At 60.2% G+C, this 18,953-nt stretch overlaps 1 protein-coding gene across 1 annotated transcript in view; it reads left to right on the top strand.

The window, feature by feature from the left end:
- The first annotated feature begins 2,874 nt into the window (after positions 1–2,874).
- ADPRHL1 (ADP-ribosylhydrolase like 1) overlaps positions 2,875–18,953 on the top strand; it is a 17,854-nt gene continuing 1,775 nt past the window's right edge. The window contains exons 1-6 of the mRNA XM_012662832.1: positions 2,875–3,146; positions 8,103–8,267; positions 13,456–13,581; positions 15,585–15,725; positions 17,757–17,884; positions 18,008–18,140. Of these exons, the coding sequence (XP_012518286.1) occupies positions 2,933–3,146; positions 8,103–8,267; positions 13,456–13,581; positions 15,585–15,725; positions 17,757–17,884; positions 18,008–18,140 (907 nt within the window). The 5' untranslated portion in view covers positions 2,875–2,932. The remainder of the gene's footprint in view (positions 3,147–8,102; positions 8,268–13,455; positions 13,582–15,584; positions 15,726–17,756; positions 17,885–18,007; positions 18,141–18,953) is intronic.

Genomic DNA, 18,953 nt, shown 5'->3' with positions numbered 1-18,953 from the left:
TCGAATGAGTCGATTCCTTCCACCTGGGTGTGACATCCGCGATGTCCGCCATCCCGCCCTTTGCACGGTGTACACATCTGGAAGCTGAAATGTACATCGTTGAGAAAATCCCCAAACCTGCGTCGTATTTGTGAGCTGAGGTCTTTCCTTGCACCGCGTTGGCTGCCGCGGCCCAGGCAGGGGCACCTAGATGCGCCAGCGTCTCTGGTGTCGGGTCGGGGGCGTCACCGTGTCGACCCTACCTCACGTCTGCCAAGACCTTCACGTCACGAGCGTGCCTTGCTGCCCTGCCTGCACAGAGTGGGGAGCGCGTCGGCTGGGCTGCCGCGCGGGGGAGGAGAGTCGCGCAGGCCTGCTGTGCACAGAAAGTGCGCCAGACCTGCCGTGTGACTGGCTTCCAGGGCGGGACTCACTCCATGCTTTGGGACGCGTCTCCTTACGGCCTGAGTCTCACGTGCGCTGCCACCGCGTGAGCTGTTGATGCTTCCAAACGGAAATCTCTGACACGGGGCAGCCGGGCCCAGAGAGGCGGAAGGGACGTGCGGCCTGGGGGCCCCTCCCTGGCCGTGTGATGGGCGAGTCCCGTGGCCTTCCGAGCTCAGGCTCTGTGTCCGGATCTGCAGGGGGAGCTGGGCCGGCTCTGCCTTGAAAGCCAGTGGTTCCCAGCGTTTATTTAATAGACTAAAAACCTCAAGATGTTAAAGCTTCTCCTAGGCTTTGTGGGTTCCTGTGTGACTTTGTTCAGAGAAGTTTATTGAATTCTGATAATCCTGTATAAATTATGGAGATCTGCAATACTTTTTTATTTTTGAGATTTAAAGTTCTTTTGGATTTTCAGTAGATATCAAAGTATTAGTAATTGAACAAAGGCTGTTCAGAAAATGCGGTTTTTCTTCTATGATATACATTTGAGTCGTGCATGCTCTGAAATGCTAAGAACAGAAACATTAAAATAAATTGTTTCTCTGGTGTTGAGGTGTCCTCTTCATTCCATTCTTGGATGCATGGCTACTCGGCCACCAGCTGTCAGGGTCCTGGTCTTTGTCACAGGACTGCAGAAAAGCCCTCTCCGTGGCATCGGGGAACAGGCTCCTTGCCACCGGCTCTGACCTGCACCCCTGGTTGAACAGGCACGTCCCAGACAGCGTCAGTATCTAGTTGTCATGTGCCGAATATGGTCCTTCCATGTGAGAAATTCTAGATCTCACAATATACAGAATTGACAGAGGAGCTGGTGGGAATATACCCCAGAATAGAGTACAAACTGTAAATACATTGAAAATAACGAACATAGGAGGCTTAAGAAATTACGTATGACCTGTACCTTCGCAGCATAACTGCCAAGAATTTCCAGAACAGACATGTCATCTCTGTCTTAGTGCCATGGTACACCCCGTGTTATTTCAGCTTAGTAATGGTTTAAGTGTGATACCATGTATGTTTCAGACCTCAGGCTTTGTGGGGCAGAGTGAACTTTTTTGGGTATTTGCTACAATGTCCACAGTCCCTGTACGAGCGGGGGCTCGGTAAATAGTCACAGAAGGCGCAAATGCACGGGCCGACCGTGTCTCCAAACAGCAGTTTGCTGACTGTGCCACTCGGCGTGGGGCTCAACCCCGCGCGTCTTCAGCGAGGGCTCCCGCAACCGCCGTGGACCGTGCTGCCCTCGGCAGTAGGATTTCAGCCAAGCGAAGCCGCTCCCCGTCGCGGGTGGTCGTCTAGATACAGTGGCCGTCCCTCGTGCCTGGCTGGTGTCGTCTGGTGTGGAGGGGAGCTTACGGATGTGCTGTGTGACAGACTGATTTGGATCTCAAGAGTTGTGCCACCTGGAGTAGTGATGCTTAAGAACCGCAGTGCCAGCTGGTGCTGGTGTGAGACTGTGTTTATTTACGTGCACCTTACTATCTTTACTAGCCTGCTGTACATTGAAAGAAATTTCATTTTTATGAGCTGAATTTCTTAAGTCCACGTGTGACTCCCTCCCACTCCCCCGTGTGGCTGAAACCGCATCCCGGAGCCCAGTCACGCAGGCGCTCCGGGGCGGGGATGTGGGCGGTCTTCCCGACGCATTTCAGACGGGCAGCCCTGGGCTCCCACGTTCTGCCTAAGCCCGGCCTCCTCGCATTTCTGCACGTCCTCTCCTGAAGTCGCAGGGATGTTTCGAGTGCCTTGAGCTTGGGGACGGCCGAATCACAGACTCCTCGGGGAAGCGTCGCCGTTGGGAGAGCCGCCGCTGACGCTGAGCGGTGAGGAAGCGTCACGCTCTCCACGCGGAGCTGCCTGTGCCTCTTCCCTCTGCACCTTTTACGTTTTCTTTCACAGCACGTTTTATAATCGAAAGTGAAAGTTTCCTAAAAGCTAGAACTGCATGTGGTGGACGAACAGCAACATCCTGCTGAGTAAAGACTCGGGCACAACAGACACGTGATGTCTGTGGAATTTCTAGGAAATTTCTGAGGACACGGCAAGGTAATAAGACACAGTTCTCTGAGATTCCTAGAAAAGGCAACACTGTAGAGACAGCAGATGGGCCAGTGCCTGGGGTGGGGGCGAGGGGACCTTGGCGTGGAGCCTGCTCCAGAACAGGCTGCGGGGACAGGTCACGCTGCACGTGCACACGCCCTCGGGGACGGTGAAAAGAGCCGCTGCTCTGTCAACACCCGAGTGGCTCTGAGAACTGCTGGAGCCAGCAGCTCCTCTGCCGAAGAGCTGGCGCCTGCCAGAGCTGACGGAAGCTGACACCTGCCACGTGGTGGCTCAGAAAGGTCCTCTCATTGGTGCCACCTGCAGAGACAGCAGCGCAGTGCCTGGCTGTCAGAGGACACTCCTGACAGCCACACAATGGCCACTATAAAAGTCAGCAGGGCGGCTGAAGGCAGCTAGGAAGGGACAGAGGCCAGCGCACAGCTGTCGGTGCAAGGCTGCCTCCAGGATGGAGCGATTCAAGGCTGCCATGCTCCTGGGGAGCGTGGGCGACGCTCTTGGCTACAGAAACCTGTGCACAGAGAATAGTGCCGTGGGCTCGAAGGTGCAGGAGGAGCTGCAGTGTGCCGGGGGACTAGAGCAGCTTGTGCTCTCGCCAGGGACGTGGCCAGTGAGTGACAACACCATCATGCACATCGCCACCGCCGAGGCCCTCACCACGGGTAGGCTCGGCCGGCCGCGCGGGGGGCTGGGAGGCCGTGCGGGGCTCAGGCATGCGGGGGGCCGGGAGGCCGTGCGGGGCTCAGGTTCCTGCGGGAAGCCCCACGAGCTTGGGAGACGGGCGTCTCTCGGCGGTGGTGTTACGTGATGCTGCTGCTAAAAGTGGCGATTTAATAGACTCCAGTGTGCCCAGATTAGAGAGGCGGGATCGTGTTTCTCGTGGTGTCTCTGGGAGAGGTTACTTTGCAGATAGTTAAGATTCAATTTTTAAACGGTGACTTTCCACTTCTATTTGTAAGATGCTAACAGCGCCTCGCAGCTTCTGTTTCCAGCAGTTAAAAGCTGTGAAGCCTCTTGCTGCAGAGCTGTCTGGCGGTGGCGCGGCAAGGGTGCCGCTTCTCACTGCGGAGATCAGGCATTCTTGTTCCACGTTTGTCACAAGTGACTGTAAAATAATAAGCCAGTTCGAAATTTGGACCCATTAAGATAAAATTATTTGGGAATTACTTCTAAATTCCAGTGAATTGAGGTTAAAATATCATCTACCAAAATGATTCAGTTTAGATAGCTGCTTATACATAAATGTGTTCCAAGAAAATGCTACCAAACTGATTGGATTTGGGTGGGGGGCAAAGTTTCTTAAAATATTTTTGAAGCAGCAAATTGATTTTAGGGTCAACAAGTTATTGCGTGAATTTTAGGAAAACAGGTGCGTGAACACGTAGTGCGCTTTCCTGCAAATCGTTTGCTCTTTGAAACCCTGTAGGTGTTGTTGGTTTGTCGTTGCAGAGTTGAGACGTGAGGGCAGCTACTGTGAGTGAGGTTTCAGTGGGGCGTTGCCTCACTGCGCCGTCTGCCTGCTGCGCGCCGCGTTTAGTGCTGTGGTCACCGCGCAGGAATGCCGTCGGCTCCGTGGCCGACCCTGAATAACCAGGCCGCCAGCCAAACGCTGATAAGATGAGGCCTCCCGGCCTGTCGGCATGGTGACGCATCTGAGTCTGCCCGGGTACGCGAGCCAGATGCTTCCCGTTTCTGGTGTTTTCAGGCAGACTTTCAGATGCCTTTGTGGTCAGCAGTGCTAAGTGGGTAATTCCCGCAGCCCCGAGAACAGCCCTGCTGGGCCGTGCCCGCCGCAAAGCTGTGGCTTGTTCAGCTGCACCCAGTCGGTGCTTACTCTCAACTTGGCTTCTGTCATCTGTCTGATGCTGTGTGTGCACAAGCACACGCATCCACGGCTCTTCACGTGTGTCCCCGTCTCTGCTGGCACCTTGACATGCAGCTAGTGAATGCAGAGCCCAGGGCCATGTGTCTGGGGCTGCGTGGTTGCCCCGGGAGGGCGCCTGGCACAGGTGGGCACTCCATGCCGGCGACATGCCGTCCGTGGGGAGACTGACGGGACACAGTGCCCCACGGCGAAGCGTCTACACAGAAAAGGGCCACACACCTTCGGGGCCTCATTCCTGAGGAGGGAAGCGAATTCCCTCCGAGCGATCGCAGCGCTCAGATGCGGAGGGGACGGGGTCTGCTGCCCGGTGTCAGCTTCTGGTTTGTGGGTCACGAGGACGTACCCGCAAGATTGCCGCTTGAATCGCTTCCTCCAGGGACGAAGCAAGCACGTGTTCAACTTGCTAAAAATCAAAGCTGAAGTTTCATTTTTGTCTCTCCTTTGAGTAACAGTTGTAGCCTGCAGAAGGGGGCCTTTGAGCTACGCCAGTGATGGTAAGAGCCACCTGCTCCGTGGCGCGTGTGCTCACGTCTGATCTTGCACAGCGTCTGGCTCACGTCGCCCGAGAACCGACATTATCGCCTCCATTTCACAGAAGAGGGACCAACCCACAGGGAGGCTGAGTCACTTGCCGGGGGCCATGCAGCCCCGCGAGTGGCAGGGCGTGTCTGGGGCCTACACGGTCTGGCCTGGAGCCCGTGCGTTCCCGACCCCCGAGGTCACCCTGGGCCGGGCGAGCATCTGGCCACAGTGTGCAGCAGCTTTCCAGCCCGTTTTCCAGAGACTGGCAGGCTTGGACAAAGTGCATGTTTAAGCTTCACTCATAAGTCTCTCAGCCCAGGACCTTGTGGCTGTGTGGTCCACCAGCCCCTGGTCCCGTGCCAGAGTGAGCGTCCGCGGAAGGCCGGGCGTAGCCCATGTGGCCCTTGCTTGGGGCATGTTGGGTATTGAGCGGGAAACAGCATCCTGCAGGGCATGTACGCCGTGCAGTATATATAGCCTTGAGCAAGGCGCCGTGTCATTATGTCACTCTGCAAGCACTCAGCAAACACCTGCTGTCCGCCAGGTCCCGCAGGGGGGCTCCTCCCCACAGCACTCGGGCTGTCTGCAGCCTCTCTTCCTGCCCTCCCCTTGCTGGCCGAGAGCACTGCAGGGGTGGTCCCCCGCTCTGAGCCCACCTCCTCACGGGTCACGGGAGGGTTAACTGGGGCAACCCACGTAAAGCGGGAGGAAGCTCCTAGTGAGTCCACGTGGGACGGTGGCTCCCGGCAGCACAGCCAACGTCGTGTCTGCAACCGTCTCGAGTGGCTGAGGGTCCGCAGCCCCGACAGTCGCGGCCGAGCAGAGCAGCCCCGCGGCTCCGGTAGCGCAGAGGGCAGGTGGCAGGGGGGCTGTGCAGCCCGGCTGCGGCTTCTCTGGGTGGCCCTGATGCCAGCCGCGGAGCAGAGCGTGGCTGGAGCAGCCGCAGGCATCTGAAACGTTGACGTTTTGCTACAAGCTGACCTGATGCTGGCATTCTGCCTTTTCTTTACTGTCGTGTTGGTCGGGACCCTCGCTGGTTTCTCTTTTAGGACGAAGGTCTGTTGTGGCCCGTTTCTAGGGGCTGAGGAATGAACACAGAGACAAAGAGACAGACACACACAAAGACGGTACAGGACTGCAGCCACTACAAAGAGACACAGACACACAAAGACAGTATAAGACTACAGCAAATTTCTTGTTGTAGTTTCTTTATTTATAACACAGCCTGTTTGGCAACTGTCCCACTGCAATTTCTTTGTTCCCACACTGTCCCGACTCAACACGTCCCTGTTCCTTGTTGTTGCGTCTCCGGCGAGCAGATGTTTGCCTCTGAGCTCTCTAGCCCTTACTGTTTTCAGATCAGGGCGCCCTGGACTCGCGTTCAAGCCCACAGGCATATTCTGAGAAAAACAACAAGGAACCGTTCCCAGGCAAAATGTCCTCTACAAAGGTCCCCAACCTTTTTGGCACCAGGAACTGGTTTCATGGAAGACGGTTTTTCCCCGGATGGGGGTGCGGCGGGGGTGGCGGAGCCCTTGGCCCGGTCCCTGACAGGACCAGTTCCGAGCCCGGCAGCCGCTCGCAAAGTAGAGAAACCGGGCGAGGCCGGAGGCTCAGCAGCTTTGAAAACCTGTTTCTAGTTCAAACTCTAAACGGAGAGGCAGGCTTTTTGTTGCCATTTTGTTTTTCTGGATTTTTTTTGCTTTGAAAAGGCTAAATTTCAGTTAAATACAGACATTTCATGGTATCTGATTCCAGGATGAAATGAAGTAATTTAGGGGCCCAGGAAGGGCCAGGCTTGAGTTAAGAAAGGCTGTTCGTAAACCGATGGCGCCGGCGACCGGGCCGGCACGCGGTGGGCCTCAGAGAGCCCGGACGCAGCCGCGTCCGCAGGGTTCCCGCTGTCACGCCCACCCCGTGGGACTTGCAGAGTCCTTTCCGCCACACTTGCTCTCGCTCCCTCCCCTCCTCCCTGACTCACGGCTGGGCTGACCTGGCAGCCCCCAGCACTGGGCCTCCCTGGCCTGCCCTGCTGTCGGGGTCTTGCCAAACCGGGCTGGGGGGGACAGGGGGAGGACCACACCCGGTCCCATTTCCGGGGCTGGGTTTGGGGGTTTGCACCGGAGGAGCGGGAGAATTTGTCACGCGCCCCTCCCTAATCTCTCCAGCCACCCCCACCCCACATCAGGACCCCAGCTCTGGCGGGGCCTGAGGAGGTCTCTGGGCGCTCAGTGCCCGCCTGACCCACCCCGACAGGCGGGCGTCCCCGCCCAGGAAATGCGGGCCGTGGGCGTCCCCCGCCCCCCCACAAGTCGACCCGGAAGTCCTGGCTGCGATTCTAGGGCAGAACAAAGACGTGTTGTGGGCGTAGAAGGGGACGCTGGGAGGGCGCCCTCACCTGCCCCCCGGCCACGGCCCTGTCCCCACCTGACGGGGCATCTTGGACTCCAGTTTTGAGGACGTGTGGACTCCACCCACCACGCTCTGGGCTAACTTAATGACAAAACGCCCAGGCTTTGCAATCGAAACGCGTGTGCCAGCTCTGGCCGTTGCGAGATGTATTGTCTCACGAGCTCATCCGGGCAAAGTGGGAATCGGACCCTGGTGCTATTGTCGGGGGGATTCTGCTCGGTCGTCTCAGGGGCAGATGGTCCCGTGCAGTGCGGGTGGCTGTGCCGGCTCCTTCCCGTCTCTGCCCCGTGGTCTCGGGGGACTGGAGCCCACACTGGCCCCAGGACGCTTGCGTGGGGCCGGGGATGCCGACGGTCCCCACACGAGAGGGGAGTGGAGGTGGGATAGAGTCGGGCTCGTCGCCTCGGGCGCAGCCGCGTCACCAGCCCAGGGACGGCGGGTCTCGGCTCATTCCCGTGTGGACGGAACTGTCAGTACGGCGAGGCTGTGTCTGCTCTAGATGCTCGTGTGTACTGGGATGATAAGCATGTAGCCAGCTGGGATGTCCGAAATGAGAGTGAAATCGCGAGCGCGGTCTCCGTGTAAGTCTCTCCAGGTAGCCGGGCTGTGGCAGAGGCACCAGCGGCGTCTTTCTCCGCTTCCCTGAGAGCACCTGCCCCTCCCACGGACAGGCCTCGTCTGCGGCTGCCGAGGGTGTTCCCGCGGCTCTGAGCCTGCCAGGGGCCTGCCCAGCGCGGGAGGGGGCCGCGGCGCTCTCTGGCGGGCTCTGACGCGACTCTGCCCTGCTCTTTCCTCCCAGACTACTGGTGCCTGGATGACCTGTACCGGGAGATGGTGCGGCGCTACGTGGACGTCGTCGAGAAGCTTCCAGAACGCCGGCCAGACCCAGCCACCGTCGAAGGCTGCTCCCAGCTGAAGCCGGACAACTACCTGCTCGCCTGGCACACGCCCTTCAACGAAAAGGGTCAGGGAAATCCCTTCCGCTCCCCGAAGCTGCCCTGCGGGGGCCGCGGACACTAACCGTCTGTCCCCCCAGCTAACCCGCCGGCAGCTCCGGGCTGCCTGATGCGGTGCCGCCAGCGGCCTCTGCTTAGGGTCCACCAGGCTTCTCCATGGGGCTTTGTGATCCCTTCCTGGTGTATTTTAAGGAATATTTTCCGCTGCTTTCCCTCTGTCTTTTTCGCTATGACATCAAGGAAAGCTTGCGCCGCCTGCATGCGTGTGTCCCCAGCGCTCGGCTGTGTTCACGGCGGGGCCATGTTTAGGCACCCACGGTCTCTGCCCCGAAGAGCCCCTGGACCTCTGCCCATCCACAAAGGGTGCGGGGAGACCTGCCGCGGTGCCGGCGCCACTGTTGTCAGCCCTGCTCTGGCGCCATCCCTCTCCCAGGCTGGGGGGCTCGGAGTCCTTGCAGGCAGAAGAGAAATGCCCCCAGGCTGGTCTCTGAGAGGTGAAACGTGTTCTCTGACGGCATAGCAGGGACGCAGGTGTCCCTGGAAACCCGCGGTGAGAGGGTGAGACCAGGTAAGTGGCTCCGGTAGCCCACGTGGACCACGAGGAGAGGACCCCGGGCAGACGTAGACCGACCCCAGCTGGGCGGCCTCGGCGCGTCCCTCTGCGTGCATGTTCCTGCTGCGCAGGGGTGGAGACCGCGAACCTGTTTGAGGTGGGCCGTCCGGTGTTACCGGTCAAAAGTATTGAATGACACGCCCTTTGGCCTGGCAGTTCTGCTTCCGGAAGTTCCGATGACCCGCGGTGACGTGCTCAGGCAAGTGAGCAGACACATGTGCAGGGCGTGCTCTGCTCATCGTCGGACTGGCGAAAACCCAAGACACGGGTGCCCCGGGGGCAGGGTGGCGGTGGCAACCCGCACGCTGCTGTCAGAAAGAGCAGCGCGGGTCTGCGCCGGGGCACAGAGGGCTCGACCCCGCGGAGCGGTGGGGCACGGGTAGATCCGTGCCCAGATCTCACTGAGGTTGGTCGAGGGCCCTCACGTGGAGGCTGCGCCGGCGAGGAAGAGGAGTCTGTTGTTTTCTTAATGAGCTTTTGCTGGTGCACTTCTAGTCTTTTTCTTCACCACGTACAACTCTTAAAAACCGAATTTAAACACTTTTCTTTTCAAGAACACGGCTTAGAATCAGGTGTCCTGGTTTCTAATCTGAGTTCTGACACAGCTTTGTGACACTGGGGAGGTTACTTAGCGCTTAAGCCACGTTTTCTCCTCTGTGACGCCGCCACCCGTCCGCCCTGCGCAGAGCCCTGGGGAGGCTGCCGGCTGCCGCACCTCGCGCCAGGCTCTGCCTTCTCTGCGCCGTCCTGTCTGTCTCTGGAACCCCACCCGCAAATGCACACGATCATTATGTGTCAATTAGAAAGAAAATAAAAATTAAAAAGGTTTTTAAAACAAAAAATGAAAAGTTTCTTAGGGAGGAAGTTAAACATTCAGGAAATTGAATGAACATTTATCGAACAGAACCACATAATAAACTTTCAGTGAGTCAGAGGAAAACATAAGAAGATAAAATGAAGTCGGCTCACCTCGGAGGCAGTCTTTTCGGCGTGAGCGCCGTGAGCGTTTGTCAGGTTTGCCGTCGCTTGGAAGTCGTGCTCCAGGTTTCTGTCTCACGCTTTCAACAGGAGCCGCTGACCTGCACAGCAAGTTTGTCTACTGCGCTCACTTGAGTTTCTCACCGCAATTATTTTTTTTAATCTGAATGTTATTTATCAGAATATTTAGAACGTTTTGGACTTTTTATTATGGAAAACCCAAGCATAGGCAAGAGTAGCAAAGCCAGGCCACGTCCAGCGTTGGTGGACACAACCCTTGGGCGGCAGCTCGTGCAAAGCCCTGAGCTGGGCAGCGGAGGGCGCACAGCCTCCCGCCAGATCCAAGCATAGGAGGCATGAAGAAACCACATCAAGGCATATAGTAATCAAATTGCTCAAAAGTGGAAAACCTTAAAAGCGGCCAGAAGAAGAGCACACGCCACACGCAAGCAGCCACCACGGCAGCAGAGCGACGCACGTGAGAAGCCAGCGCGGCCGGGCAGGAGCGTACTGAGAAGAGCAGCTCCGACCTGGAATTCTATGTCCAGAAAAATGTCTTTCAGATATGAAGGCGAAATAGCCTTTTCCAGACAAGCAAGAGCTGAAGGCCTCAGCAGCAGCAGAGCGCTGCCGGAAACGCTGACGGAGTCCTCGTGCAGGAGGAGGAGAACCGCAGGCGCACAGAGGCACAGCGCCATGGAAACGGTGGCCACGTGGGTGGAGATGTACGGTTTTGACATTGTTTGAATATCTTTGAAAGATAATTGTTAAACGTAATAGCAATGCATCGTAGGGTTAATAAAATACGCATCAGTTAGAATGCACGACGACAGCACAGAGGTCGGAGGGGAGAGTGGAGGCGTCAGCTGTCAGGTCCTCGCGCCACGTGCAGGCCGACGCCCGCGCGGTCACGGCGTGTGCTACGAGCCACAGCCACCCCTGCAGTAACAACACAGGTACAGCCGACAAGCCACCAAAAGGGGTAAAGCTGAATCATTTGAAAAACATTCAGCCCCAACAAGGCAGAAAAGAGGGAAGGGGGACAGGCCCAACCCTGCCATCTCGGTGACGACGGCAAACTCACAGGGCCGGAAGGCCCAGGTCACGGGCTGTGGGATCAGATGCAGAAGCGCGTCCCAGCCACGCGCTGCTTACCGGAGACACACTTCAAACATGAAGACAGACGTGGGCGCAAAGAAAGAAATACGGAAAAGATACGCTGCTCTAACACTGCGCGAGACAGAGCTGAGGTGGCTGCATCGACAACACTCACGGCAGCAAGAATCTCGCCGCGGCCGGCGGGTCTGCGCGCCGGGAGGGCACCACGCGCCTCACCCCACTGTGCTGCAAGACACAGGCAAACCCGTAACTGGAGCAGGGATTTAAATATTGGGGTCTCACACCAGCGACTTCAGTTTTCACTTTGACAAACTGGACCTGTAGTCCAGCTACGCAGGGCGCTGAGGCGGGACAGTCACTTGAGGCCAGGAGTTCAAGACCAGTCCGGGCGATAGAGCAAGACTTTGCCTCAAAAAAAAAAAAAAAAAATTAAGTAAGAGCAGATTAAACCCAAAGAAAGCGTGCTAGAGGAAATAATGAGGGTCAGAGTGGAAATCGACGATGAAAACAGAAAAAACAGAAAAAATCAATGAAACCAAAAGCTGGTTCTTAAGACAACCAAAACCCTCGATAATCCTCTCGCTTAACTACGCAGGAAAAGAAGAGGGAGACACAAATGTCCGGTCCGAACGGTGAGAGAGGTGAAATCGCCACGCATGTTTACAGACGTGAACAGGAAACCGAAGGGACGTGATCAACAATTCTGTGCCAGTGACTGTGGCAACTTAGATGGCAGGGACGATCCCTTGACAGACGCGGCCTGCGGAGGGTCGCGCGCGAGGAAACGGCCCATCCCACAGCCTCACAGACGGGACGACAGGGAGACGCTGGTCCCGAGGCCTCACGGGCGCGTGAGGAATAGCTAACGCGGATTCCACACAACCCTCGCAGAAGACCGAAGGGAGGGCGACTTCCCAAATCCGCCCTCTGCTCTCCAGAACCCGTCTGCGAGGAAGCGGCGAGGCCAGGCTGGGAGGAGACGCGGGCGTCGGACGAGGGGCATGAATCCGGGGGTGTGAAGAACGCTCACCACTTGGGGACAGCAAGCAGCCCGGCGCGGAGACGGGCGGGAGACTGGAACAAGCTTCGCGGAAGCGGACGTATGGGGACAGCCAGGCACAGATCGTGCCCCGCAGCCTTGTCACCAGAAAAGTGCAAACGAAGCCGCAGGGAGCCACCGCCACAGACCCAGTGCAGGGGCTCCGGTCGAAAAGACCGACCGCAGAACGCGTCTCCAGGACGCGCAGGGTCTGCTGCGGGGACGTCTGAGGGCACAGCCACCCCGGAACCCCGTTTGGCAACTTCTCGAAAAGTCCGTCATTCGTGGCCACGTGACGATGGCCCCCACCAGGTGTCCGCCCAAGAGGAAAGAAAGCCCACGTCCACACACGGACCCGGTCACTCGCGTCCATAGCCCAGACTGGAAACAGCCCAAACGTCCGCCCCCGGGCACCTGGTGAAGACATCGTGGCACGTCCATGCCACGGGCGCCGCTCGGCAACCCGAGGAGCTCGCTGTTGACACAGCGGCAGGTGCGCCCCCCAGAACAGCTGCGCCGAGTGACGGGAGCCAGACAGCACCGACAGCAGTGCATGCTGGGTGACTCCATCTATGTGTTTATGTATCTATTTGAGACAGGGTCTCACTCTGTCCCCCAGGCTGGAGTGCCGTGGCATCATCACAGCTCACTGCAGCCTCCAACTCCTGGGCTCAAGGGATCCTCCTGCCTCAGCCTCCCCAGTAGCTGGGACTACAGGCGCCACTACACCCGGCTAATTTTTTTATTTTTTGCAGAGATGGAGTCTCACTGTGTTGCCCAGGCTGGCCTAAAACTCCTAGGCTCAAGCGACCCTCCTGCCTCAGCCTCCCCAAGTGCTGGGGTTGTAGCTGTGCGCCACTGTGCCTGGCCCCATGTGATTCCATTTATAAAAAGCTCTAAAAATGCCAACTGATCTACAGTGTCTTAGTGGTTGCTGGGGAGAGGCAGGAGGACAGACTGGAAAGCGCAGGAGAAAGCTTCGGGGACAGGAGACGCGTCCCTCTCGGCATCGACGTGCTGCTCTCGTGAGTGTGGGCGCACGTCGACACTTGGGAGCTTGCGTGCTTCAAATACGCACAGCTCAATGTGTCGTCGTAACTCGAGGAGGCTGTTTTTAAGAAGAAAACACGTGATCAAAAGCTGCCACGGATGCAGTTCTGTCTTGTACGTCTTCCCCTGGTAGGAGCACATCACGAGCACGTCCCCAGACCATCGAAAATCCTGGTTTTAGTGGCGAAATAACGTTTCATCCCCAGGTGCAATCTAGGCCACCCCATCTCCTCTCTGTGGCCAGCCAGGCGGGCGGTTGGCCGTGGCTCGCTCGTTGAGACGCTCCGGTGAACATGTTATCGCACAAATTCTTGCACTTTTTGTTTACGAAAGCGAGATTGTCAGAGGTGGGGTGATTGGAGCAAAAGTCTAAATCCGGGAATTTCTTTTCCGGCAGGTTCCGGATTCGGAGCGGCCACGAAAGCCATGTGCATCGGCATGCGGTACTGGGGGCCGGAGCGCCTGGACACCCTCGTGGAGGTCAGCATCGAGTGCGGCCGGATGACCCACAACCACCCCACAGGTAGCGCGGGCAGGGCCGGGCCGCAGGCTGGTGCCGTCTGCATGTCTGTCCGACACAAGGGACCCGACGCCATGTTGCCGGCGCCTGCTGCGCCACCCACCTGCCCGGCGGGCTGGGCGGGAAGTCTCGTGCAATCACGCCAACTCTTGTTTGGTCACTTGTTGGGGGCGTTGCCTGATTTTTTAATATTCAGCTTTGCTTACGGCCTGTTTTGAACCTAAAAGCAGGCTTACGGGAGCATGGTGGTGCTGCGGAAACGGGCGAGGCGGGGAGTCTCCCGGGTCCCGACACCACACGTGGGAACCAAAGGGAAAGAAAAGCGCGGCCCTGGGGGAGGCCGGGGTCTGGGCTGCACTCGGGGGTTAGGTTTGCGCCGTGCGGCCAGCTGAAGCCGGTCCAGCCTCAGGCGGCGTCTCCCCGCCACGCCCCCCTTGCCAGCGCTGTGCGCTCGCACCCTCACCGGGTTGCACGGGGAGGACGTGAGCGGCGATACGTCACCCCCAGCACAGCGCTCACGCGTGGTCTGCGCGGCGAGGGAGGGTTGGCCCTCACCCTGGGACGCCACGCTCGGCCCCACGGCCACCCTTCAGTGTCGTGACAGGCGTCTCGGGCCACCTGCAAAATCTCAGCAGCCAGAGGGGCGATGGGACCCTGCTAGCTCGCTGGACATGAAATAGACGTTGAAACCCTCTCTCTGGCAATGCCGGGCACTTGGAAAGGACGTGGCGGGCGCAGGAGTCGGCGAATTTCTAAAGCACTTGCTAACGCGGTTCCCACCCTCGCTAAAAACCGTCACTCCACACGTTTGGTGCTGGGTACCTTACGTACTTCTGTGACGTGGCTGAAAACGCCTCGAGGGTCCGACCTCCCACAGCCAGCCCTGGGAGGGGCGTCTCCGCTCCCCTTTGGCAGAGCGTTGCCGTCCTCACGTCACCGCCACGCCTGTGTCCCAGAGCCTGGAGCGGAACGCCCTGAGAGCGGCGGCAGCGACGCCAGGCGGCCGGCGAGAGGGAGCCCTGGGCTTGAGAGTCAGCCTCGCGCCGCGGCGGCAGCGCTCGACCCCGCCGAGACGACCCCGACTCCTGCTTCCGGGAGTGGCCCAAAAAGCCGAGGAGGCCCCCGTGTAGTGGGCGCCGGCGCCCTGGGGGCGTCTCGAGCGGCCGATGTTCACCGTGCTCAGAGCAGTCGGGTCCCCCACGGCCCTTGCCAGGCGGCGTCGCACCCCTTTGGGAGGTCAGAATCCACGTGGCACCAGCCAGGTCCTGCCTGGTCCGCGGTGCGGCGACGGCGGGCGCGGCCCGTCCTGGCGGGCGTGGGGTCTCGCACGCCACGTCTGCCTCACGGACCCCCAGCGGCCCCGGGTGGTCCTGTGTTTCTGAAGCTGTTAACAGCTCTGCCGTGTGAGAGCCACACGAACGCCCCACGCACGAGCTCAGGGGAGCCTTGTGCCACACAGCCCTCGCGGGGACGAGGTGAGTGACACCGTTAGGCGCTCGGCAGGGTCCGGCAGGGCGACAGCTTGGGCCACGCACGGCTCCGCACGGGGCCGTGTGCACAGCAGACAAAGGCAGGAGCAGCCCCGTGTCGGTCGCAGAGTGCGGGTGACCGAAACGCGGCCCCTCCGTCCTCCGCAACGCCGGTCGGCCGGGGAGCGTAACCTTGAGGACATTATGCGAGTGACGTGTGCTCCCGCTTCCATGAGACCCTGGGGCCTCAGATCCAGGGGCAGAAAGGAGAAGGGAGGTGCCGGGCGTGGCAGGAGTCCGTGCTCGGCGGGACGGAGCTTCGGTTTGGGCAGAGGAGGGTTCTGGAGGTGGCCGGTGGCGGTGGCTGCACCGCAGTGTGCCTGGGCGCAGGGCCACTGAACTGTGCCGTTAAACACGGCTCAGACGGTGAGACAAGCCCCTCCCCTGGGTGTCCCACGCCACAAAGTGCCCAGAGGCCACCAGGCCCGTCCCGAGTGGCCAGGTGACGTGTCCGTCTCCTTCCCCACCACCCTCCAGGCTTCCTGGGGTCCCTGTGCACCGCCCTGTTCGTGTCCTATGCCATACAAGGAAGGCCGCTCGCACAGTGGGGCAGGGACATGCTGAGGGCCGTCCCGCTGGCCGAGGAGTACTGCAGGAAGACCATCCGGCACATGGCAGGTGAGCCCCTGCCCCCGATCGCACCCTCCAACGCCCTGGCGGCCCCGTCTGGACAGACCCAGCTCCTGCCCCGGCTCCCAGATAGGGGAAGCCAAGGGGACCCCCGGCTGATCACAATGAGCTGGGCGGGCCCCACCGTAAGGTCCACAGCAGCCGGGAGACAGAGACCTGCGCACGGGGAGGCTCGCTCCTGCCCCCGCGGGGTGGGACTCTCCCTGTCCCCAGAGCAGCCGTGGCTCCCGGCCGTCTGGCCCCGTCCTCGGGAGTCCCTGAGGCAGAACAGGCGCCGGGATAGCAGGGCAGGGATGGGAGGCCCCAGCCTTCTCTCTGGGCGCTGGCTCTTCTGGAAGATTCTCCCACCCCCCTGGGAGGGGCTGTCCGCACTAGGGCATGTACTGCGCGAGGAACGCAGCTGATGTTCTCAAGTTGCCGAGGAAACTTCTAAAATGAGCGCTGTCCTGCAGGAGCGGGAGGGCAGGTTTGGGGGCAGGATCAGGGCTGCTTGTTGTCAGAACAACCCGGGCGGGGCTTTTTGGAACAGAAAAGCCAGTGAGTCGCTTGGTCTTCCTCCGTGAAGGTGCCAGGCATGCTCTGAAAACGCTCTCCCAGGGGCGCAGCGCTGGGCGGCCTGGCCGCCATGACAGCAGTTAGGAGCCACCGCGTCACGGCACAGCCAGCCCCACCCACCCGCGGCGGGTCCCACGCACCTGGCGGCCTCATCTGCTCTCACCGCCTCTGCCCCTGCGCCTCAGCAGCTCCTGCCCGCTGGGGGGCGGTCTGCTGTCACCTGCCAACCTGTCAGGGTCACCTGGCCCACCTGAGAGAGGGTGACGGACGTCAGGGTTGGCGGCGTCACGGTGCTGAGCCCACACTGTGTTGGCCAGTTTGCCCAGAGATCCAGGGCTCAACACGGTTCTCCTCAGAGCGCTTTCCGAAGGGCAGGAGCTGGAGGCCGTGGAGCTCGCGGCTCGGGTGGTTCCGAGACTTTGTTCTTTCTCTTGAGGACTCGAAACGCACAGGAGCCAGTCCACAGGTCCGGGCGGTCGTCCTGTGCACAACCCACTCAGTCTCAAATTGGTCTCAGCCTCTGGCACAGAGCCTTTCTGAAAGGACTCGCAACGCTCCAGAGAGGAGTGTTGGGTAGGTTCGGTAGATCAATGCCCTCGAGCCGGCCGCTCTCGTGCCTGGCAGGCGGCACTGCGCGTCCACGCCGCCACCGAGGCCCTGCCCTCTGCAGCCCTGGCCGGGGGGCCCGTTTGTGTCTGTCGTCTCATTCTTGCCCCTCGGGCCTTCCCGCCACCGAGCCGCCCACACGCTCGCGTGCTGCAGCCCGGAGGAGGCGGCGCGTGTGCGGCGGAGCAGGCTGGGCGCTCTTGGCTCTCGGGGAGCGGAGGGAGGGCCCTGTGGTCGGCGGCTGCAGCCGCGACTCGGCCCGTTCCCGCGTCAGCGTCCGCTTCACCAAGTGAGCCCTGTCACGCGACATTCCCAGGGCTTGGATTTCACGCTGTTAATTAGGAATGACGAAACTTCCCCTCGCCCTGCTTTGCAAGCACGGCATTAAATTAATAGAAATGCCAGCCTGGGCAAGAGCGAGACCCGTCTCTACTAAACACAGGACTATCAGCCGGGCGTGGTGGTGGAGCCTGTCGTCGCAGATACTGGGGAGGCCGCGGCAGGAGGACGCTTCCGCCCAGGAGCGTGAGGCTGCAGTGAGCTGTGATGGCGCCTCGGCACTCTGCCCGGGTGACAGGGTCCAAAATTAAAGAATTAATTAACACAAATGTGTAACTTCAGAGGTTTCAAGAGAATATGCTTGAAAACACCACAGACGCCATCTCAGCCTCGGGACGCAGCGAGGCCGCCCCGCGCCACCTCCTGCCCGCCTGTCTCCCTGGCCGTTGCGGAGCGGCTGCGAGTAGCCCCCCTGGTCCTGGCCACCCTGGGGTGCCGGGCCCCCACTCCCAGACCCTCCCAGGGCCCCACGCCCGCCCCGCCGGCTGCCTGCGCCACTCGCCCGCTGTCTCCACGCAGAGTACCAGGAGCACTGGTTCTACTTCGAAGCTAAGTGGCAGTTCTACCTGGAGGAGAGAAGGATCAGCGAGGACGAGGAGAACCAAGCCGCCTTTCCGGACAATTACGACGCGGAGGAGAGGGACAAGGTGAGCCTGGCGCACAGGTGGCGCTCAGTGAGCGTGGCTAGCGGGCGGGTGGATGGAACAACCGTCACGCACAGGCAGGGCTGCCCACAGGCACGCAGGCCCGACCCACGGCTCTGTCCCCAGGCCTACAGGAAGTGGAGCTCGGAAGGCCGCGGGGGCAGACGTGGCCACGACGCCCCCATGATCGCCTACGACGCCCTCCTCGCCGCGGGCAGCAGCTGGACAGAGCTGTGTCACCGGGCCATGTTCCACGGAGGTGAGACTCTCCTTCCTCGGTGGTTCCCGGCGGCCAGGACCCCCCACCCTGCAGCACACACAGCGTGTCCAAGGGCCACAGGCTGCGGGGAGCCCCCGAGCGCAGAACGATTATCCTTCTCTGCGTCTCTGGACCCGCCCTGGGAGGGCCGCGGCCGAGATGCGCGTGTGTGGACACCACAGGCCGTCTGCTTCCAGCTGCACCCCCCCGTGGGGTCGGCACGAGCGTGAAATAGGACGGTCACGGGCAAACGCCCAACTCCCTGCTTGGCACAGAATCCTCCGTGACCACAGCCGCAATCATCAGAGCCCTGCGCGGTTCCTCCTGCTGGGATGGGGCCAAGGGGGGGCGGTCTGGGGACAGAGGAGGGAACTCGGGCACCAGCCCCCTCCACAGCCACGACATCTTGGTGGGGGCAGGAGGGGCGGGGACACTGGTGTCTGAGGGCACAAAGTGACGGGAGAAGAGAGCTGAGGGCGACAGTGGGCTGGTGGGAGCCTGGCGTGGACTCGGCGGCCTGGCAGAGCCTGGAGGGGACGGTCACCTCTCAGTAGCGCCGACCTCCACGCCACCATCACGGCAAGTGCCTCAACTATGGGCAGGTTGTCAGCGCCGTTCACGCCTCGTAGAAAGTTCTATGTGGGGCCAGAGCTTTGCTCCACAACTAAAGATGGGGATTGAAGTGAACAGGTCCCCACGGCACGCCTTGCCTCTGCCGTCTGCTGAGGAGTGAGAGCGGCGTCAGGCGTGTCCTGGGAGCAGGCAGGACAGTGGGGGGCACAGCCAGCTGCCCCTCCTGCCTGCTCCCGGTGT

Source organism: Propithecus coquereli, unplaced genomic scaffold (genome assembly GCF_000956105.1).
Source record: "Propithecus coquereli isolate 6110/MARCELLA unplaced genomic scaffold, Pcoq_1.0 Scaffold782, whole genome shotgun sequence".
In the NCBI taxonomy this organism is placed as follows: domain Eukaryota; kingdom Metazoa; phylum Chordata; class Mammalia; order Primates; family Indriidae; genus Propithecus; species Propithecus coquereli.
Note: the sequence above shows the minus strand (reverse complement) of the source record. Positions and strands in the feature narration are given on the sequence as shown.